Source organism: Stegastes partitus, unplaced genomic scaffold (genome assembly GCF_000690725.1).
Source record: "Stegastes partitus isolate 25-593 unplaced genomic scaffold, Stegastes_partitus-1.0.2 Scaffold126, whole genome shotgun sequence".
NCBI classification, from domain to species: Eukaryota; Metazoa; Chordata; class Actinopteri; family Pomacentridae; genus Stegastes; species Stegastes partitus.
In genome coordinates this window covers 262,938-285,762 of record NW_007577857.1, presented here as the reverse complement: position 1 = coordinate 285,762, position 22,825 = coordinate 262,938, and the positions used below count along the sequence as shown (strand labels likewise).

Below are 22,825 nucleotides of genomic sequence, written 5' to 3'. Positions count from 1 at the left end.
ACCTCGTGATTTTTAGAAAGCTCAGAGGTCAGGAGTTGTGGTGTGTTTTCAGAAACGGTGGATGACCTACAAGTTTATTTTTCGGTAGCTGACAAATTAATTTAGTTCTAAATTTAACTGTGTAGAGTTTGAGGAAAATGTTCCCGATTGCCTGAACTTTTCATTTAGCCTTTGCATTTCCTACATTACGTTGCATTGACCAACGAGTCGACTTGCCGTGTCGCAATCACAAACTCACTCAGTTCCATTTGAGGCAGTGAACATCAATGGGTGGAGCTAAAGAGTCTGTTTGAGTTTCGCTTAGCTTTTGAACTCGCTTGAATCGCCAAACTCAACTCAAAATCCAACATGGCTTGAAGCTAGCCAACCACCTAAAACGTTTTAAACTTTCTGGGCCTTGTTGGATCATTTTGTAGTCACATAAAATCAGAGTAGAGAAAGCAATGGTTTCTAGGTTGAAACATCATTTTCCAGTGAAGAGCAAGTAGTAACTTTGGTCGCAGTGGCCACTGCTGGAATTTGTTGGTGATTGAACATCCAAAGGGCAACAAAGTACCTTTGTTCATTTGTCCAAATAACTAAAATAGAAGCATCTATAAAATGACGACTACATTTTTTTCTACAGTAACTCAGTCAGGGCTGTGAATTATTTATTGTCATTTATGATTGCTGGGAGTCTGGAGGAGTCAGTCAGCTCAGTAGAGATGGATGCTAATGTGCTAGAATGAAAGACGCCAGTAGACTTAACTGGAAAATGGCCGACAGTATTCCAGTCTGCTAAAGGTTCTCTCGCACCAGGAAGTGTGCTGGCTAAATACAGCTACGTCTGTGTGAAATATTTTGGGGCTAGCTGTGACCCCTTTTAGCTAGGTAGTTAACTGCTGACTAGCTATCAAGGACCATGCTAGTCTAGACCAGGGGTGTCCAATCCTGGTCCTCGAGAGCCCCTATCCAGCATGTTTTGGATGGTTTGCTTCTTCCAACACACCTGATTCAAATGATCCTGATCCATGTGAATCAGGTGTGTTGGAAGAGGGAAACATCTAAAACATGCTGGATAGGGGCTCTCGAGGACCAGGATTGGGCACCCCTGTTCTAGACTGATATCATTTTACCGTAAATGTTTATTTGCAACCAGTCAAACTGTCTTTAAAGCAGCTCAGCCTCCGAAGTACACAAAAAAAAGAACTCCACCGGTCACATGGCCTTCTTCATGTGACTTCTCTGTAACCACTGAAAACAAACGGGAGTCATCATGAGCTGGTATCCTCCTCAGATTTAAGACTCACAAGAAAGCAAATGAAACAAAGGAACATGATCGATGTACACAATGTAAATACTAAGATATACTGTAGCTTTTAACAAATCAAGCACTTAAAACAAAGTTGGTATATGGGGGAGCAGGTGTCTCATCATACACAGTATCTACAGGTTTTCAGTACTGAGAGGTGTAACACTGCACAGGAGAGGGCAATGCAATGAAATGAGTCTTTGGTTCAGTTGAAAAATGAAATCATGGAAAATGACACATTTTACCGACTAACCTACCGCAACCGCTCTAAGATAACTATGTGTAATCTTATCTCCACTGGACTCGTAGGCGGTGAACCTCAGACCTCCTGTTCCACTCTAGCAACAACCAAACATTCATCAACAACATAACGTTTTTTTTTTATAGAAAATATATATACACATCTAATAAATAAGGGATAAACCCATCGCACGGTAGAATACAGTCGTTTTCTCACATGCTTTTTGTCCATCAGTCTTTTGTGAAAGAAGTCTCTGTATTGAAAAGGGACGGGGCGCTGGTCTGTGGAAACCGTTACATGGAAGAGGGGTCCTCCTGGAGAATGGAGCTCGGCGGGGAAGCGAAAGGGGGAGATGCAGCCCGGGTTCATATTCATCCTCCAGCTCAGTGTCCAATTAACCTGCGGATGCAATCAATGAGACAGACTGCAGACTGACTGAGGCTGACACAGGCGGCAGAGGAAATCTAAAGTCACTTGGTACATGGACTCAACAGAACGAGACCTGAGGCTGCTCATTTTAACAGTCTGGGTAAAGCCATGGATCTCAAATCACACTAAGAAATAGAAAAAGAAACTTTTGTGATGCTGCATTTAATTTTCTTAGAAAAGAAAGAAAAGGAAGGCTTAGTGCTGCAGGGCTGTAGCCAGGGTTTTTAGAAGAGGTCATGGGAGAACATTTGGGTCAAACACCAAAAATAAAGTATCTTCAAAGACGAAGAAACTCTGGCGGGCAAATGCTGAATTTTTTATATATGCATTTAGTCATTTTTTTCCATGGACTTAAGAAACACTGGGATCAGCCCAATGCTGGTAAAACATCTCCAAATTCTCACAGAAATCTTAATCTCAGTGCCCTGAATAGCACACAGTGAAGAGAACTGAAGCTCTGATGTGGAGCACAAACACCTCTCCAATATTTATCAAGGCAGATCAGTTTGTCCAAAGGCTAAAATTCATTCATTAAACTGAGGTTTAGGCAAAAGATGTGGGTTGAACTGAAAAAAAAAGCTTTGAGAAAAGTGTGGTTCTTAAAATAGCAGCAAAGAGCCTTATTGTTGTAGTGGTGGGGGTCAGATTGAAGCCCATGCCAGCACTGTACAGGGAAGGTGCTGGCACTTCATGCCCAGTATTTCTGCCATGTCTGGTGACTCATGCCTAGTATTTAGCACCATGACTAAACAAATCAAATGTGACTCCTTTGTTTCTGGAGGTTTAGTTCATTCATGTTATGCTGGGTTCAAACCTCAGTGTGACAGCAAATGTGCCACAATAATCTGCTGTTCAGCCAAACACTACAGCAGCTCATTTCACTAAGCACAGCTTTACTCAGTGTTTGGATGGACTGTCAAAGCGGCACACTCCGACTCTGGCGAGGCTCTTATGGCTGTGGCTGCGCTACAGTTCAGGTTGGAGTGCAAACTGGGAAGTCAACTCATGCGCACACACATGATGGATTCACCTGACCGGGTTTGATATTTGCGCGTAAGCCGTGCGTCTTTGCGCTTAATCTGGATATTGTAGGCATGTAAGAGCCACTTCACTTGACTTTTATGAAACTTTAATGTACGTATATTTACTCAAGTTCAATGCACATACAACTTTTTAAGTTCAATTTGAAATGGATATTAAAATTAAATACGCACCTTTTCAGCATTTATGTAAGTAATTACGCGTCTGCGTAATTTCGATCGACTTACATCTGCGCGTAATGTTTTGGGTATGGAGAAGCCCTCCTTGTATGAAATATCAAACCTGCCAGGGAATGTATATCCAGCACATTTTCCTGCGGAGGGTTTCACCTCCATGAGGGGGACATATAGGCAGGCCTACAGCAGAAGCTCTCCTCTCAAACTTTTCTTTACGCCAAAATAAATCCACATTTTGAACGACTGTGTCTCCTTCTGGAAGAGCACTGGTTCAGTGCTGGATCAGTGAAGGGGGACTGCAACCTACGATGACAACAGACGTCCTCACTCATGGCACAAATATCCAGGAAATGAATCGAAAAGCAAAAAAAAACAAAAAAAACTGGTCCTTAATTTGTAAGGGGATCCCCAGGTGGTCCCCGGACCTGGGGAGCCCCCGTCTTTCTCTGTAGCTGTCTTACCGCTAATGGCGCACCAGTGTCCGCGGGACTCGCCGCAGGTCACGCAACGTTCGGCGAGCTGCGGACGGTCTTCTGGCCGGGCATCTGCACGACGAGCAGCTGCTGCTTCTGCCGGGTGGACTTGACGGCCAGGATCGCCTGCCGGTTCTTGTACTGGACCATCTGCAAGGTGATCTCCGCGTTCCAGCCCTCGTCCTGCGGGCACCTGAAGTCGATCTCCTTCCCCTCCGTCATGACCACCGTGAAGTAGACGTACTTGCCCTTCCGCTCCACGCAGTCCACCGTCTTCATGTTGGCGAAGTGCAGCTCCTTGACTTTGCCCGTGTCCCCGCCGCCGTGGTGCGGCTGGTGGTGCTGCGGGTGGTCGTGCTGCTTGGGCGGCAGCAGCAGCACGCCGTCCTCGGTCAGGACGCAGTGCTTCTTCTTCCAGAGCTGCAGCAGCCCGTCGCTCCGCTTCTCCAGCAGACCCTCCTTGAACACCTTCCTCCCGTTTTCCAGCATCTTCACCTGCAGACTCCACCACCTTCCTGGCTGCTGGACTGGACGGACGGACGGACGGACGGTTGCGCAGATGGACGGCTGTTTATCCCGGAGCAGGTGAAGGCATTGGGCGCTTATGTGACTGCGGTGCGGAGCGCTCTTGGTTGTAGTGAGGAGGCTGCCTGCCTGTCTGACTGTCTGGTTTGTGGCCACAGTGTGTGTGTGTGTGTGTGTGTGTGTGTGTACGGGGGGTGTGAGGGCGGGAGGGGTCTGGAGAGGTGCACCGCCCCCCTGAGTGGCATCCAGCCTCCTGAGACAATGACAGCAATGACAGCTAATGATAATAAGCAGTTTGGAACTCTGACAGCAGCTTCATTGTGTTGAATTTAGTGTTTTAAAGTCCATAAATTACACAATTAGGAGACTTTAATCACCAGGACACGAGGCAGCAGAAGAACTGCTCTGAAGATGCAGTGAATAGTTTAGAACATACAGCTTCTGAATCCATCTTTGGGAGCATTTTAGTCTCGTTTCTTGGCTGTTTGAAGGCTTTAAATTCAACATTTTAATTGGATGTTTCTTTGATTGTGTTGCTGATGTGGTTCATTCACATATTAAAGTTTGATTGTTAACATTTAGTGATAGTTTGGTATAAATGGGTGAACTTACATCCATTTCTTCCCCCCAGGCTTCTAAGAATCCTTCAAATGAATCAGCACATTCAGTGTTTTCTATCCTGTTTGCTGTCTAACTGCTTACAAGCTTCCCCATTTTAATGTTTTACCACCACTAGCTCCCTCTCCCCTCTCTATCTGATGCTCCTTATGGTGGTTCTGTGGTGTTTTATGTGGTCATGTTCAATTTCCATTACAAACCACACTCCCTGTGGAACATGTCAAGCGTTTCAAATGCTGCACGATGGCACCCTCTGCTGACAGAGTCCACAGCACTGGGTGGTGACTGGCAGCTTTTAGCGGCCTTCACGTTTTTTGGAAAGCCTCAAAAATATTCAGCACTTTGTGGAAAGGTGTGACTAGCAAAAAACTAGTCAACATATTTTTAACGCAGTCAACATCAAAGAAGACAAACAAGAAGAAAACAAAACGAGTCAAGCGTAACAGTCATGTTTAACCAATTTATTCATGAACATACACGTACAGTTATTGAGTACATTAGTATTTTTGTAGCATAGCATTTTGCCTTGACAACAGCTGCTCAGAGGGACCCTACAGAAACCCTGTCACGTTCTTTCCCAATGAACATGATCTGAATACTCCCTGCAGAATGAGAAGTACCCTGGCTCTCCAGCGGCGGACAGAATGCTGCCCGGCACAACCAACACTTGGCTGTTTTCACAACTTAAAAAGGCATTAAGAATGGACTGAGAGGGAGGCAGGCTACGGGTTCTTCGTGGTCCCCCTCCTGACTTTAAGTATTGCTCTGACATGCTTTTCTGTGGCCTTCTGGGTAACAAAAAAGGAAGGAGGGCTGGGGGGGTGGGGAGGGCAGTGGGTCATTGGCCAACATGATGGCCTTATCACGCTTCCCCGTTTTCTTTCACAGTGATAAAAATGAACAGAGACCTCAGGGGCTGGGCTGAGGTCCGTGTGAGTCACCTGACTAGACATGATTTGGCGACACGAGAGGAGGAGGTCGTCAACTGAAGGAAAAAAGGGGGTGTTTTTGTTAACCTGACATGTAGACAGACACTTTTTTCCTTGTCATCCACCGTGCTACATCTGCCCAGCACCGTTCCTACAAAGCCTCTCTGAACAGGCCAAGTGTACCTCCCCCGCTAAGAAAGGTAATGCTCTCTGAAACCACATAGCACAGGTGCACAGCAGCGCCTCCCGTGGCCCTGCAGACGGGGAGGGAGGGAGGCGAGCTGCTCACAAGGAATACTCAACTAACCGATGACAGGACGCCACTGGCACATCACACACTAGTACAAAGTGCTACGGAAAAGACGACAGCCACGCCACTGCGAAACCTACGAGGAGCCTGAAGCACGAGTTTACTGGGGGGGCTGGGTGTCCCTGAACTGGCCGTCCTGCCAAACTGCCTCACCTCCTCCTCATCTAAAGGATTCTCTGGAATGTTCGAGAGACTCGACCGGGCCGGGCCGCGCCAAGCCCCGGGAGCGTAGAAAGTGGACGCAGGCTTTCGCTCGTGATCGGTTTTAACAAGTCCGCTCAGTTGAAGGACGACGGACCGGGTTGAGAGAGGTTCACTGATGGTGCCAGCCGGTCTGCGCACTGGAATGTAATCGAGAGTGGAAAGCAGTCGAGCACAAGCCGCCAAAAGCTCCGACCCCCACCCTCGGCGAGATTAGATAAACTGGAATGGACGCCCAGCTGCAGGTCACCCATCTGTCGTCTGTCTCTAGAGCTGGAAATGCTACAGTGCTTTTTCAAGTGCTAAAGGCCCCGCTAAGAATTTAAAAAAAAAAAAAATCAGAATAATCACCTGGGACAACCAGAACGGACCAACCTGGAACTTTGGTAGGAGGAAGAGGGAGGAGAGGGGAGGAGGGGGCATATAAATCGACGTCACCGCGATGCAGTCTAAACCACAGCTGTTGTCTAAGAGCAAATACAACAAAAGACTTCACAAGAACCCAAACTAGTTTAGCAGTGAAGAAACAAGTTCATGCTTTTTGAGGGAGATATTTTTCCTGTCGTCTATCTATTGTACAGAGAAGGAGGAAGAGAAGAAAAAACAGGTCTAGTAAAATACTATGTTGTATATCGAGCCACACAGCTCCCAGTGTATTACACCATGAGTTTTTGTAACAAAAATCTTGAAACCTTTTTTCTTCAAATTCTCTACCAAGAAAAATACAAAACATTATAAGGCGGTAAGTAACTTTTTTTTTTTTGTTATTTTTTTTGTGTTTGTTTGATTTTTTTTTCCCTTTTTTTTTTTTTTTTTTTTTTTTTTTTTTTTTTTTTTTTCCTTTTTTTTTTTTTTTTTTTTCTTGTTGTTGTTGTAATTTGAGAAGCTGTTACAGTGCAGTGGATCCTCAAGGCAGCCAGGCCAGGCTTCACTGCTGCTTGCACTCAGCTGGGGGGGCTGCATCCTTCTGCAAGACATCACAGGAAGGTTGGGTTGTTAAGACAGAAATCACTCGTACAGTCGCATTGAAAAAAAAATACAAAATCTACACACAGCCAAGCCACTTCAACACATTCACCAGGCGGCTACACACTCGGAATAACGGGTTCTTTCATCTTGACACATGACAGAACTCACAGATGTGGACGTGGTGACAGACACATTCAGACCAGACTGGCTATGACGGCTGCGCTTTGCTGGAGCGTCTCTACAAATGATTGCACAAGTGTTGTGGACCATGACGACCCTGAGGTTAAGGGTCGGGTTAACGGAGGGTTTAAATAATAAAATATATTCAAATATGTTTGCGTCATAGAGTTAAGCAGGAACAAACAGAAAAGACTGATGGACTGATATAAATACACTGGAGGCCAGTGAGTCATTAGGGAACTAATGATGTGGTTATTTCTGAAGTGAACGTGTGACAGGAATAATTTGACATTTTGGGGAATACGTTGACTTTCTAGCAGAGTTAAAGGAGACGTGACGTCCCTCTGCTGTGTCCTGAACATGAAGGAGGAGTCAGCAGGAGGTCAGCTCAGCACTCGCCTGACTCAGCTGTTAATGTTTAACTGTTCATAATTTACCTGCCGTTATTAGCGGAGTCCATTACAAGGGGCACGCGAAAATGTATTGTACATCAGCTTTAGGTCAATCTTCTCATGGAGCTCAACAAGACAGCAAGCAGCACAGAGTGTCATCAGCCCGTTCCTCCCAGCAGTCAGAAATCATCCTGAAGCTACAGGGCGCTTTGGTGCTGGATAAATTAACTATTTAACACGAGCCTGGCTATTCTAATAGACACCGGGATTATTTTGGAGTCTCAACATCAGTCCAAATCTAAATATGATCCACAACAGACGACTACTGTGCAGGCATTTACTGCCAACAGAAAACCAGAATTATTCCATATTCTTTCCATACCACCCTTCAAGTATGTCATTTCTACAGCTATTTTTAACTCATCACAGACCTGAATAAGCTGCACAAAACAGGCAAAGTCTTCTTTATTCTGGAGGAAACCAAATTGAATTGAAGGCTTTAAGACTTTGCAAAACATGACGGGACCTAATGTCATGAAGAGGAGCTGCTGATGTTGCTTGCTGAAAGAATATCAGAAGCCTTTCCACTGCACAAACTCGGGGCAGGTTCCGAAGTGATGTGACTGTTTACAGGAGCAACCCCCTAATTGGTCCTTTCAGCTTTCCCGTTTCCATCGCGGTGCACGATCCGACAACTTTGACCGCAACATTCACCCCCAGGGCGGCGTCAACACAACAGATAGCAGCTGCTGGCTGTGCCTACAGCTCTATGAGGACGTAGGGGACACAACGATGTAGGGTTGTTGTGTTTTCCTATGTGAGGAATTATATGTTTAAGATTTTTAGAGAGATGACTGCTACAAGATGAGGACATTGATAGAGCAAAAAGCAAAAAGCACTTGTCCTTCTTCTCTTCATCGTCTGTAAATGTAACCCATCAGTTTTGAGCCCCACGCAGCAGTTTTCCACAAGAACGTACCCTGGATTAGGTACTTTTTCTCTGCCGAAAAGGGCCGTAAAAAGAGATTCTTCAGGGCCAGTTTCACACTCAGAGCTACAAGTTCCTGCAGTGGAAAACAGCTTAGTGTTTGGATTTCATCTCAGTAATCGCTCATAAATCTAGATAAGAGACCTAAATATCAACCTTGACATTTGAGAGAAAATCCGGCTGTATAAGCCTTGAGGTGGACACACGAGCGCTTTTTAAAATCACCTCAGTCTTCTCTTTGGCGAGTGTTGCTCACAGCTGTACGTCAATATCAGACAGCTCACACCAGCCAGCCGACTAAGACTCGCACAACGCTTTTGAATATGAAGCCACATCACTTCCACTGGCTAAAGACTGTTTGTGTTTCTTTTAAGGTTACAGAAAACAGGATCCTGGGATAGAAATGAGTAACGGGGTTCAGCATAAACACTTGAGAGGAGTTCCATGCAGACATGTGCCACAAGAGCTTGTTTTGCCGCTACAGGATGAGAAACACTCTAAAGGCCGCTGATCTCAAATCAATTAGCTGCTGAACACAATGGAAACACTTTGGTAAATAAAGGCATAAAAAGCAGCCCAGAAAAGCCTCCATCCTACTCGGGGCAGGCTGTCCTTGCGGCACACATTAGACACTTGTAGAGGTGATGGCACACTGCAGCTGCTCGGGCTGCTCTTGATGGCCTGATGGCTCTCTGACAACGACAGCGGAAGGTCATTGTGCCGCTGTACAATACATTTGGCTTGTAATGAACCCTTTTCAAGTGTCCAGACTCCAGAAATAATGCTCTGTTTGTGACGCGCACGACGATGTAGCATCTGTCGAGAGGCACATTTGATTCTTTTCTTGTTTTTATCTGCTGCTCCGAGCGATCGAGTTTCTAATGAAAACTACAGAACACAGGCTGTGACTGCTAACAGCGATGGCGCCCTCAGAGATAAAACTGTTTTTTTTTGTTGGCATTTCTTACATTTTGGGAATCTGCCAAGCATCGGTTTCAAAAACAGAGCAGCCCTCCAAAGCTATTATCCTAGTATTAAAGCTAATCTATAGGGGGAAGTGTAGCAGAATGGAGCTCATGTGAACATGGAAGGAAGATAAAAACCACAGACAGACAGACCGATGACATTTAAATGGGAATTAAAACACATATTGATAAACAAAAGAATTTATGACAGACAAATCCTCGTCCTGACAAACTCAAAACTAGCCTGTGGTTGTGGACGGACGAGTTCGACATGGTGGAGACGAAACAAAACCAAAAAAATAAAAGGAGGCTGAACTAGCTTCAACATACAGAAATGATACGAGTGCAAATGCAGAGCTCATTATGGGTTAAACTTATAAAAAAAAACCAATGACAAACCGGTGGGTTAGTAAATCGAGAGGGTGCAGCACGGCGGCGGAGGAGCAGGAGGAGGAAGAGGAGCTCATGTGTGGGGTTGGGGAGTGCAGAGAGATGGTTGAAGGGTGGAAAAGAACAAGAGGGAAAAAAGGAAAGCCAAAAAACCCAAAGAGCGGGGTGACGGGTGGGAGGGTGTGATGGTAGTAAGCTGACAATTCACGAGCTGTACCTACCAGGATAGGGTTATTTTTCTACTGTCACCACTTAAACCTAGTGAGGAAAAATTTAAAGAGTAGCTGACAAAAGATGCCAAAGTGACTGGAGATGAAGAAACATTAATGAATAGGAGAAAAAACAAAAAAGCAAAAAACTAGCAGAATACAGAATGTCAAAGACGTTTTTGTTTGTTTGTTTGTTTCAGCGAGGAAGCAGCAGAGGTCAGGCTTGTTTACACGGTGTAGTGTCAAAATTACAAGCTGCTCCAGTCTGGTAGGAAAAAAAAAAAAATACACAAGAAGTCACTAAACTCAGGCCAAATTAGTCAAACACTTGAACCCATGCATGTGCACCGTGGAAATCCTGAATGCCATCGACACAAACTGCACAGCTACAAACACCGACACCGTTTATCTGCACGTTTGTGTGTCCTCCTGGTGCTCGCAATGCTTCAGAGCCGGCAGAGCTTCTCTCCACTACATTGTTTGTCCACAGTTTTTCAGCTACATTACCTCCATCAGGAAGGTAGCGAGGCAGAAAATCTCGGTGAATAAATAGAGCCCTGCAGGAGAGGACCTGTTATTTGTTTGTCTCAGTGGGATTATACTAAACCTCAGCAGGTTTGCACTTCATTGTGTGTGTGTGTGTGTGTATGTGTATGTGTGTGCGTCCTTCCATTCAAAACGACAGAGAGATGCACCGATATGGAATTTCAGAGTCGATAACGATGAGCGACGACTTTTATTGACCAATAAGATAACGAGAATCACTAACCTCAAAAATGAAATAATGAAATAAACTGTTAGAGTCTTTACCACCCCTAGAATTAATACACTGATTGTAAATTTAGTTGATAAAAAAAAAAACATTTTGTAGCCCTTTGAGTACAAAAATCAACCTTTTGACAGTGATGTGATCTTTAAGAAAACTCAAGATTCCACCATTTACCAAAGTTAAAACTGTAAAAACAGAGAGAGTCACTAGATTTAAAACTTTCCAACAGTCCTTGAACTACGCATCTCTTACATGGCGTTCTGTCAGCACAACTGACCTAATATCAGCTAAACTGTGAGAAAACCTGACTACTGAGCTGAACTACAGGCTATACTTACAGAGAAGATAGGACACGAGTATGGAAACATAAAAATGTAAGTACAGTGGTGACTCGATAATCCGACACTAAATGTAAAACCTTCTTTTATGTCGGATAGCAAGGCTGTTGGATTGTCAAGACGGAGGTCGAGATACAAGGAGGGCTTGATGCTGGAAGGCTCATTTGTTGTTAATTATTGTTCATAGTTGTCATATATTGTTATAAAGTAGGGCTGGTCTGAATAGCACTTTCTGGTGTGTGGCTATTCAGGCCCAATTAATGATGAATATCTGAATATTCAACGCGGTCAGGGGGACAGTTCCACCCTGAGGGAGCGCTCCGACAGGATGGAAGTGTCCAGAACTCACAGGCAGTACTTGGCTGCTGATGCTAGCTTAGGATAGCGGTTACAGTTCTGTTTCCACCATCGGTGGAGAGGGCAGCGGTGGCATCACTACTCCCCCGCCACCACCGTTACCATCCATGTTTACTTCCTTAAACATTGAGGACACTCGCTGCGTGTGACGTCGTCGTGTCCTCTTCTGCGCATGCGGGACACTTCTGGGTCGTATGAAGTTCACACAGAAGATCACATACAAGTCGTATTTAACCGGAAATGTGAACGAACTTGCAAAAAAATCCAAATTGAGCATCAAGTCCTGCAGTGTGAACGTAGCCAATCTGTGGGATTGTTCAGTCAGATAATACGCCGTTATCCTGATTGGTGACATTAAATGTCATGTTGGAGTCAGAATCCAAGGCTGTCGGTATGTTAAGGCTGTTTTTATGGGTTCTGTTTGTTTTTCCTAAAAACCTGTCAGATAGCAAAGTTTAGGGATTGTTAAGGGTCGGATTATCAAGTCATGACTGTATTAGCCACACATTTGCAAAAATGTTGATTCCAGTATTTTAAATTATTGTAAAATAATCAAAGACATTCGGCTTTCCCCTTTTATGTAATTTATGGCATAAGCATGTACAGAAGGCCAGTCTCTCTTCAACCCATAGCTGCATGTTTCCATAGAGCTACAGGACTTTGTATTGCAAAGACAAATGAGCCCACAGTGACTAACACTATAGCAGGAAAACAACAATAATTAAGTAAGATGTCCAGCTCGGGGTGCAGAGGGTTAAACTGCAGACCAAAATCAGACCTTCTATCCCCATTGATTCTTGCTCCTCACTGACGTGCATGTTCAGGCTACATAGTCCATTAGAACAACGGCCCTTTGGCAGCATCCGTCATCCTCCCTCTGCTGCTCATGGTCACACTCTGCTGGACAGATACAGCTGTGAGAGGGAGGAGGGGCTGCTCGGTGTTCAGGTTCAGGAAAATGCAGCCCATTTTCAGACACGCAGCTCATCAGGCTTAACCTGCAGCCAGCAGGTGTTTAAACACTCATAACAACACACAACAACGAGCTGTGTGTGACTTGCAGTGGGCACGGGGGGCGAACACGCTGCATTTTTGCGAGCATCGACTAGTGTTTGCCAGAACGCTCGTACTGTCTCCGTTACTGGCAGATTTTGTTGCACTTAGGGCTAATGAGCAGAGATGCCATAAAATAGAGGAAGATTCTCTCTGCAGCGGCCTCTGCTCTGTCTGCTGTGTGAGGAGCTCAGCCTCATCGCTGTGCAAACGGTGACTGATGACGAGAGAAAGGTCAGACAGGCAGCTGGGCTCTAGATCATCACGTCAGCTGAAATTCCAACATCGGAACAACTGAATTTTATTACCGGCCAATAACAGCTACATGGTGTATCCTCACTAACAACCTGGACATGTTGACAGCATCCCATTGACAACTAATGTGTGCGTATTTATTTGAAGTGATTAGCATGAGGATTTCAGGTGCACATCGTTGTGTTTGTGTCCGGCGTTCTGGGTCTGTGCGTTACTTCAGGTTAAGGTTTTAGTAACAGCATGCAGCATTCACATTTTAAGGAACTCTGCTGAAAATTCAGCACTGGAAAAAAAAAAGAGAAATACGTTTCTACTGGATGTGTTTTTCATCTTGAAGCCAAATCACGATCACAACAACAAAATAAAAGCTGAAGCGAAACCAAAAGCTGGTGTAAAATGAGATGCATTTGACAGTATGTATTCTGTATGTTGAAATCTGAGTCATTTAGGACAGCAGTTCTCCACCTGCAGCTCAGGGCACCCAGAGGACACTGAAAGGTGCACGGCAAAAAAATAAATAAATAAATAAAACCCACTAAAATTGACTCGTGAACTGTGGAAGGCTCAGGGAGATCACTGCAGCTATCCATGGCCTCCAGTAAGAGCATCCTGAGCCAACAAAGTTGAGAACTGCTGAGCAAGGTCTTTCTCAGGACACCAGAGATCTTTAGAGGGAGGGTGTGGGTGTTAGGAGGGGCGGCTCACCTTGGGATCATAGTCGGGGTCGTTCTCCTCGTCAGCCTCCTCTTCACCTTCCTGAACACACAGCACAGGCAAACTTCAGCCTGCTGGCTTCTCTCAACGTAACCACAGTCGATCACAACACTAGAAACCACACGTCTTACAGGATGTGGCCAGTTGCTCAATGCTATACATTAAGTGTGGCCAGAAATGTTTTACCTCATCGTCTGCCTCCTCTCCCTCTTCATCGTACTGTTACAAAAAAAGAAAAAAGAAAAAGGAAAAACAAACAGTTAAAATACTAATTTTTATCCAGCCTGCATTCGCATAGCAAAATAACACTAGATCAGATTTATAAAGCGCTTTTCTAGACACTCAGAGACGTCAGTTATTCATTCACATTCATTCATTCTGGTGGTGGTAGCTACAGTTACCCCGGGGCAGACTGACAGAGGCGTGGCTGCCATTCTGCCCTCCAACCACCACCTCAAACAATCCATTCATACGCATTCACACCAGGCAAGGTGGTGAAGTGTTTTGCCCAAGGACACAACGACTATGACATAGGCGACAGGGCAGAATCGAACCGCCGACCGTCCGATCATTGACCGACTCGCTCTACCGCCTGAGCCACAGCCGCCCTCTTAGCTTGTTACCAGATCAGTCCTTCTAACTTGTGACCCCCACAACTGATGCTTTCATTACACCAAAACAGTCAAGCAGAACACAGTGAAACTGCCCAACACAAGATCAGATGCCGATACTCACATCATCGTCATCATCCTCGATGGCCTCTCCTGTGAAGTAGAGCACAGCCCGAGGTACGATGCGCTCGCGGATGAAGTGGCCGATCTCAAAGTCAGCAGCCAGAACTGCCTCCGAGTCCTCGTCCTGAAAACAGACCAGCCAGCCTCAGTTAATTCACACATTAGCAGCCTTTTCTTTTTCTTTTTTTTTTTTTTAAATTAAAACAAAGCAACCAGAACTGATTCAGATGCAACAACTTTTGTCAATCCACACATATTGAGGGCTGAGTTCACAGCCACCTGATGCCATTTATGAATCAGGTTTTCTTCAATATTCCTACAAGCATTTCATAAAGGTTTTTTTTTAGTTGGATTCCTGGTTTTCACTGCAGTGTCTGAACAGGAAGGCAACAAAACAAAGTGACATCTTAGCCAGGGTTTAATCCCTTCTAACGCCCCCACAGAATAAAGAGAAAATCAGCCTTTATGTGAGGAGGAAGATGGTTAATCAAAAAAAATCTGCTTTGTTTATCAGTCACTAATGATTGTAACTTCCAATCATTAGTGACCAATTCACCAATTCCAACTTAGAACCATAACTCTGACTTTAAAGGAACCATTAAGATTAATTTTGAGTTCACTTATAGTTCCTAAACAAATCTCACTTCCGCTAGCTTACAAACGGTGTCCTGCAAACACCTACAGCTCATCTACTCTCTGCTACATCAGTCACATGAGTTGAATTCCTGCTTATCTTGTTGTCGCCAGATGCACTTGTCTCACGTTGTGAGTCTAGCATAACTTCCAGTTAACATACAAAAGGTTGCTGAGCTAACTGATTTGCAGGTGAACATCACAAACTGCGCGACTGTCTCGTGACAATCACCTCAGTTTAACAAATGCTGCTCCGGTGTCATGACAGTGAAGTTGCAGAAGTCAACACGGAAGTATAAACCAGACTACTGTCACTGTGGTTATGATTACTTCATGTTGCTCAGAGTTTCTGCCGGTAGCATTCACTCATAGGCAGCAGCGTTTCACAGGAAGGCTGCAGGAGGATGCTGTAGCGACATGACAGGGGACAGGGAATCCATTCCTGTGCTGCGACAGCGAACACAGCATACAGGCTTTCAGTAACTATTCTGCTTATCAAGTCATGTTAGAGGTGAACAGAGCAAGTTTACTGCCTTTATAACAACATTGTTCTGCAACGTGCTGCTACTTCTGTCACTCATCAGGAGAGACGCAGCTCAAAACAAACCCACTGGTCAACGTCAACGCCTTTCTGTAAGCAGATGTGCAGTTAGACTGTAGCCGTGTTAAAAACATACTCACGGAATTACTCAGCTGTTTGAAAAAGTACTAAATAAGAAATACTGATACCACACTGTTATAAAAGTGTTTCAGCATAATCAGGAACGTGTACTGCGGTATTAACTCAATGCAGAAAGACGTCTTCTGTGATTGTTCCATTATAATACGCTATGTTAGATTATTATGCAATAATGTCAAAGCAGGATTTTAATGTCGTAGCAAACCGAACCACCTGAACCTCAGAGAACGTAAATCAGGAAGTATTAACAACCTAAACCAGCTGGAAGAACTGGAAACTGCTCCTATTTAGGCATTTTTGAGACAAATCAATGAATATCTGACTGACAGCTTATTCCAGACTAATGTAGGGGGAGCAGCCAAACAAAATCCACCAGGCAGGCTATGACCAAAGCTTTAACCGTGTCCTCAACAGCGGGAAATAAGTTCACACAGACAGTATCTCCCTGGTGAGTTTGCTGTTGCCACTGTTAAGTTATGAGTAAAGTTATAGTGCTGTGTATGTATTTAATTTTTCACCTAGTTCCTGTTTAGTTAATTTACTAGCAGCAAGCGGTGCCATTTTGAGTCGGTAGGTGTGGCAGCTCAGGCCTGAAGGGAGACGAAGGCTTCATTAGTGGGTTCTGGGCAGGTGTGTTCTCTTTGTTTCATGCCAGTTCAGGGAGGAAGGTCAGAAACCTTCAATGTACTGATGACTGCAGAGACGCCACTGGTATGTAGAGACAGTTTGAAGTTTGTTTTTCAGTTTGAACTGAAAGGGGTGAAATTGTTATTGGTAATTTAGTTTATTTTGTCTTGAGATGTTGGTTTCCGGATTCGAATTATATGAAGCATATGAAGTGTTTGTCAATCATTTTGATTTGAAATTAATAAAATGGAAAATTTAAATTTTTGTTGATGGATTAATTAATTAACATGGTTTTGTGTTTTTTTATTTTTAAGGTTATCAACTAACAAACACTCAACCTGATTTCTTTTTGAAAAGAATAAGTAAAGATGGAAAACGAGTGGAGTTGACCGGCGTCCTCTGTCGTCTTCAACACCGAGTCGAGTTTAGGCAGAAGCTCAAAAACCAAATAACTCGACATTTAGCGGAACGACCAGCCAGACTGGTAAACCCAACTGTGGCTCTGATCTCTGTGCTAACACACATCTGGTTAATCCAACACCTGCAGCCGCCCCATGAGGTATCTAGTTTACAATAAAACATGTTCTCCAGTACAGACATCACCAACAGATTAAACTATTAAATAACACCAACTTACCAGCTCTCCATTTTCTGGAACTGCAAACAAAGAAAAGATGGATAACATTAATTTATGCATGTTTAAAGCACAAAATTAAAAACAAGCCAACCCCCGTGCAGAATCATGTTTCCGCCCCGTCATGCTCACCCTCTGGTGGGGTGAAGAAGTTGAAGAAGGAGTCGTTGGGGACCGTTTTGGTGACCGTCCTGACTGTGCCGCGGCCCTTGTGCTTCTGTTTCTTCTTGATTGTTTTCAACGTGACGTTCTTGCCCTTCGTCCAGTCAATCGTGCAACTGTTGTGAAACACGAGGAGCGGCACAAATCAAGGTCAGGAGGCAGCATTCTAAATGTCAAGTGTAAATGACATTTTGGGATTTATTTTAGGAATCCAAGTGGTGAGGTCACTGCCGATGATTCAGACAGCAAAGAGGGAGAGTGATAATGGAAACACTGAAGGGAAAGTGCTCGGCTCCGATCACGACGGTCACAGAGGAGGGATAGTTTATTAAATAACGAGACATGAGGCAAAACGAAGCTGAGATTCTAAACGCCACAATGAACTTTGGCAATGTGACTTCAAATTAACTGTTTAGATATTAAAATGAGATGAATGTGGACTTGCTGGAAAACTGAGGATTGTCTTTGCAGAATGACACGACGCAAAACCACATCACACTTATACTTTAGGACAAATCCAGTGACGTGACCCACCCTGTGCAGCACATGATCTCTGGTCCGTCGAAGGAGAAGGGGTCGTTCTCGTCGGGCTCTGACCTCATCTTGTAGGTTTTCGTCAACACTGTGTTTGTGAAGAAGTCGTTGGGCTCGAAGTGGAACTCTAATGTGAAGCTCTGGTGAAAGAGAGTGCGATTAAAGATGGTTCTAAGTCACACATCAGCCATTTAAATGAGTATCATGCAGACTCACCATTGGCTGTCCTGGATCTGAGAATTTTACTTTAATATCTTGTAAATGTTTAAGGATGGGTTCATCGTGTTCCTGAGAGGAGAGAGAAAGATTGGCCGTGTTCAGAAGATGAGCCAGAATAGAGAGCATTTATTTATTCACTTGAATGTACATTGGCTTATGCAAACTCCTGCCAGCAGGTGGAGGCAAATCTAGATTTTTCGCTGCAGGAGGCAGCTACTGTCTGTGACCCATTTTCTCTGCCTCTCCAGCATCAGTCTGGATGCACCTACCTGCAGCATGTCACTGAGCAGGTCCACGTTCTTGAAAACCGTTAACCAGAACTCGGGGATGCCTTTGGGGTCTTCCTTCTCCTCGTCCTTTTTCTCTTCCTCTAACTTGGCCTTCTCCTTCATCTCATCCTGGCAAAGAAGGACATTTTCTCTTCAAAATGAGGCTTGCTCTGGATTTTTTTTTTTTCTCCCCTTTTCACATATTCACCACTATATGAAAGAGAGGAGCCTTTCACCAGCTACACCCACATGCAGCACAGCGCATGGGGGACCAGACAAAGACAAAACAGTAAGAACTAGCTGCATTCAAGCTACAAAAACACTACACTGATTTCATCAGCTGCACGGCGGCTTTGTAATGGAGCCGTCTAAAATCCACACTGGTGGTAGAGAAGCATAAATCCTATGTTCTTCCTCATTAGCTACATCTCTGTGTGCTCTGGATCAGACTACAAGCTGCATGCATAAAATGTGACAGCACAGAAAAACAGAAAAAGGCACAAAGCCCAGTGTCGAGTCGGACAGGAAGCATGCAGGTGTATACGTCACCTGTACCTGCTTACTTACTGTCAGCTCTTCCTCTTCATCCGCCTTCCATTCACATTCCTCATCTGTGGGCTCATAGGCTGCTTTCACTATGTCACTTCTCTGCAAACAACCAGAGAGAACAAAGTTTGCACATGTGCCATCCACATTATGTACATATAAAAGACACACCATGTTATGTGATCTATAAAACAGACAGGTACACAAACTGGAAAAGAAAAAACCCAAGATAATCTGATTAAGTGTCAACTGTCTATTCATGGGAAAGTAGCTGCATCCATTCCTGGTTTATTTACATAAAAACAAGCCGCTATGCTGCTTCAGCGTCGTGAGAAACATCTGGGCTAACTGCATATAACCGTCACACAGGAAAGCTGGGGGAGCAAGGTCAACCTTGCCTGATGAAAACCTTTGTCATCTGTTCATGTTTCGATCATCCACTGTTCAATACTAAAATTATGGGGGAGGGGGAACATATATATTTCCCCAACACACAGTATGTTAAATTCAGTACCCCAAAAATACCAGGATTTCCTCCTACATCCAGTTGGGTTTTTTCATGCCACTGTCATATGTGAGTAGGTTGACCTACTGAGAGCACAGACAGAAGAAACCCCCCAAAAACCTGTGTGACATAAAACAGCCTGTATCTAAATGCAGCTGTCTCAAGGACTTTATAAGGTCATTTTATCTGAACTACAATCATGGCAAACATACCTCTCTAAAATCACTTATTTCATTGGGCGCCCTGATATAATGTGAAGACGAGGCCCATAAGACAATTCAGCTGTAAAGAATAATAAAAAGCTATGGCTGCTATGGCAGCATATTTACAGTTTTAAGGCACAGAAAGCGGTGCTTTATAGCAGAAGAGCAGAACGATCAGTTTTATATCAGAGCTCTAAAATGGATCACTGGAACTGTCTGCACAGCTTTTAAATCCTGAGGTTGCTACAGAGATCAAAGATAGAACAGGGTGTGTGCGCTCACGGTCAAACACGCTGAGGAGGAATGCACCAAATGCATATGTATCTGAGAATGCATGTTTGAACTGATTCAGGTCCAGCTGCACAGTACAGTAAGGAAGGGACCTCATCAAGTCTTTCTATGGGCTGCGACCTGACAAATCTGATCCAATACTTACCTGAACATTGATTAATTATGTACCTGACACATTAAATAAACAGCTGCAGCCTCATCGATTAGCCATTTTTTGTGGTTAAAAACTACAAAGGGGTTCAGCTAACTATTGACACGAGTTAAAAGTTTAGCTGTGAGAAGGTGACACTAGAGCGGGGACACCCATTGGTTGTGTCCCCTCTATAACCAATGGGTGTCTCCGCTCTACTCTGTTGCAGACAAACACTATTCGGTCAAGTTTGGACAGTGGTTTATCGAGAGCAAAGAACCCAAAATGTCTTACTTTGGCTTGACAAACAAAAACTGTTGAATTAATGCTGAAGAGAGACAGCTGATGTGATTTTTGTTTTATCCAGATTTAGTCAGTGCTGGCTACAAACAAGAAGCTGCTATTTGAGGGTTTTGTGCACTGATCTATGCTAACTGGAGGAGACCTGGGTGGAAGCACACTGTTGATTACCACTACATACTAATATTTTTTCTACACTAACACTCATATCGCATATGGAGAGAAATGCTCGCACTGGAGAGGCTGGCTGCGACTATAGCGAGCTGCGCTGCCAGAGTTTTTCCTGGCTCAGAACGGGCCTTTGGGGGGTGATTACACGACAGTAAGCGTTATCAGTATAGCAAAGACAGTGCGTCTGTTATCTACTTTGAATGCATATTCTTATTTATGGCCACTCGATAAACAAACATGTCTATTGTGCTTAAATAAGTGAACCCAAAATTAGCAAAACCGGCTGAAATACCAATGAGTGAGATGTCCATGACTTCACACTAAACACAGAATTGTACCATTTAACAGAGCGGTGCGCGTTCAAGCGACACAGCTTCACAAACACAGCATCAATATTCAAAAGTCAGAAGAAAACATGACGTACTTTGTCAAAAAGGGGCTGGTAGAGGGCGGCGTACTTTCTCTCCAGTTCATGTACTTCTTCGTAGAACTTGGCCTCAATGTGGGCACATTTGACCTGCAGGTTCTTCAGGGCGTTCACACGTCTCTTTACAACCTTTGGTAAACTGTGGGATGACAGACAGAAGATATGAAGTCATGCAAAGGTAATCCTAGACGGTAACACTAAGAGAAGGTACATGGAAGTGAATTGCCGTTTTTCACTGGGTTTGTTTATCCCTTTAAAACAACGCAAAATCTTATAATATATTATTAATCCTACAACCATTTATTTTCTAAATTTAAAACCACAGGACAAAATGTGCTTAATAGGGAGCAAACGTTGCCACAGAGGACCCTGCCTCAAAAGTTAATCTGGTGAGAGCTTTAGAGAACAACAACAACACACTGCAGGGCAGCGTTCTCCCCAGAGGATCTGCACTAAGTCAGGGTGGCCTTCCAAGTACACTCTTTAAACAAACTGAAAGTCTGCCTCCAACAGCTTTTATTGAGATTTGCCTCGTTTAATGGCCGGGTGAAGAAATTATGTCTTATTTGTACACAAATTTACTGCTGCATGCTCGGGGAATTCATGGCCTGGTTCCTGGTGCGGATGATGCAGTGGATTCCTTAACGTTACATCATTTGAGAAGTCTTACGAGGACGTTTCTGCGTTCACTTCCTGAGGAAATTCAGAAGCAGCAGACTTAATGTAAAGACAAAAGCAGTCAATCAGCGCCGTCACTTCGACAGTCCTGGACTGTCCTGGCATCTGATTCGAAAAGCATCATTAAGAAAATTAGATTTTGCTTATCGGGGACTACACAAGTTTCACTACCAGCAATTTACTGTGTACTGCACCTACCAAGCGTACATCTACTGCTATCGCTTGGTGCCATTAATCATGCAAGCTGAACGCCTGTGTGTCTTCACATCTCCTAAGGCATTTGTCTTCATGAGTCGTGGGTCTTTACTCATTTAAGTAGAAGTACTAACACCAGGCAGTGAGAGTCCTGCATTTAAAATGCTACTTAAAGTAAAAGTATAATCAGGACAATGTACTACGGCATTAACCTTTAAAGCAGTACATGCTGAAAATGTATTTTTTTTACTGCTGTCCTATAATGTATCATATTGCTGCTCATGTAGTTAAGAAAAAGCAATAACATACTTCAGAACTACCATCTGACCACACTATAACTTTACATACACAGCCTAATTACTGCTCTATAATGAGCTGAATAATCTTGCAGTACGGTAGCGAGGCTGCACAGAGTCAAGTTTCTCCGCAGTATGGTAAATTAAAACGCCTGCACTATCCTGGCAGGGGAGTGCATGTTTGGTCCCAAGTGCTGGGATGTAACTGGTGACTTTGTTAGTGGCTGCCAAACACTTGACATGTTGATCAAAGAGCTGCTTGCTGATGGTTTTGCTGAGGAGAGGAGCAGTGGGTGGCACAGCCCCGCAAGCCAAGACACACAGCCACATTCACAGAGCATCTTAAAAGAAAGCTGCTGGAGGTACAGACTGTATCTTTGCTCTGAGGTCATTCTCAGGTTTTACCGAGCTGCAGTGTTCAACACTTTTGTGGGAGAAACTAATGAATGCTATAAAAAGTATTCACCCCTCTTGGGCTTTTTCATGTTCAACTATGAATCACAGAGTGTGATTGGAATTTTTTTTTTTTCTGACACGAACGACACATGAATCCAAATTAAGTAGGTATCCATCCACTCAGTTAATCTTTAGTCACTGATTGTACGTGCTTGCAAATTAACCCGTACAGCATGAGTCACCTGAATACATACATCATTGTATGTGTTCAATTTAAATGCTTTCTGGTATGTTGCAGTCTCGTGAAGAACATCAGGTACTCAACGCTAAGTGACTCCAAGAGGAAGGAATAGGAGTGTCTGAGATTGTCTTTTTAATATCCA

At 44.1% G+C, this 22,825-nt stretch overlaps 2 protein-coding genes across 4 annotated transcripts in view; both read right to left on the bottom strand.

The window, feature by feature from the left end:
• Positions 1-1,321: 1,321 nt before the first annotated feature.
• Positions 1,322-4,140, bottom strand: phlda1 (pleckstrin homology-like domain, family A, member 1). The gene is made up of 2 exons (XM_008278536.1): positions 3,640-4,140; positions 1,322-1,931 (listed from the first exon to the last, which is right to left on the bottom strand). The coding sequence occupies exon 1, from the start codon at positions 4,138-4,140 to the stop codon at positions 3,679-3,681; it is 462 nt and encodes a 153-aa protein (XP_008276758.1). The 3' UTR covers positions 1,322-1,931; positions 3,640-3,678.
• A 2,924-nt stretch (positions 4,141-7,064) lies between these two features.
• nap1l1 (nucleosome assembly protein 1-like 1) overlaps positions 7,065-22,825 on the bottom strand; it is a 28,276-nt gene continuing 12,515 nt past the window's right edge. Inside the window, exons 5-16 of one of the 3 annotated variants that reach the window (XM_008278535.1) lie at positions 20,875-21,016; positions 18,860-18,952; positions 18,305-18,433; positions 18,033-18,104; positions 17,817-17,956; positions 17,253-17,398; positions 17,124-17,143; positions 14,549-14,671; positions 14,000-14,032; positions 13,805-13,855; positions 10,340-10,376; positions 7,065-7,201 (exon numbers count right to left, since the gene is read on the bottom strand). In XM_008278535.1, coding sequence (XP_008276757.1) covers positions 10,371-10,376; positions 13,805-13,855; positions 14,000-14,032; positions 14,549-14,671; positions 17,124-17,143; positions 17,253-17,398; positions 17,817-17,956; positions 18,033-18,104; positions 18,305-18,433; positions 18,860-18,952; positions 20,875-21,016 — 955 coding nt within the window. In that variant the 3' untranslated portion in view covers positions 7,065-7,201; positions 10,340-10,370. The remainder of the gene's footprint in view (positions 7,202-10,339; positions 10,377-13,804; positions 13,856-13,999; positions 14,033-14,548; positions 14,672-17,123; positions 17,144-17,252; positions 17,399-17,816; positions 17,957-18,032; positions 18,105-18,304; positions 18,434-18,859; positions 18,953-20,874; positions 21,017-22,825) is intronic. The other 2 variants (XM_008278533.1, XM_008278534.1) reach the window with 2 other exon arrangements.

Bases quoted from the DNA above. Each gene is read 5' to 3' on its own strand.
- phlda1 (XM_008278536.1), bottom strand. From the start codon at position 4,140: ATGCTGGAAAACGGGAGGAAGGTGTTCAAGGAGGGTCTGCTGGAGAAG.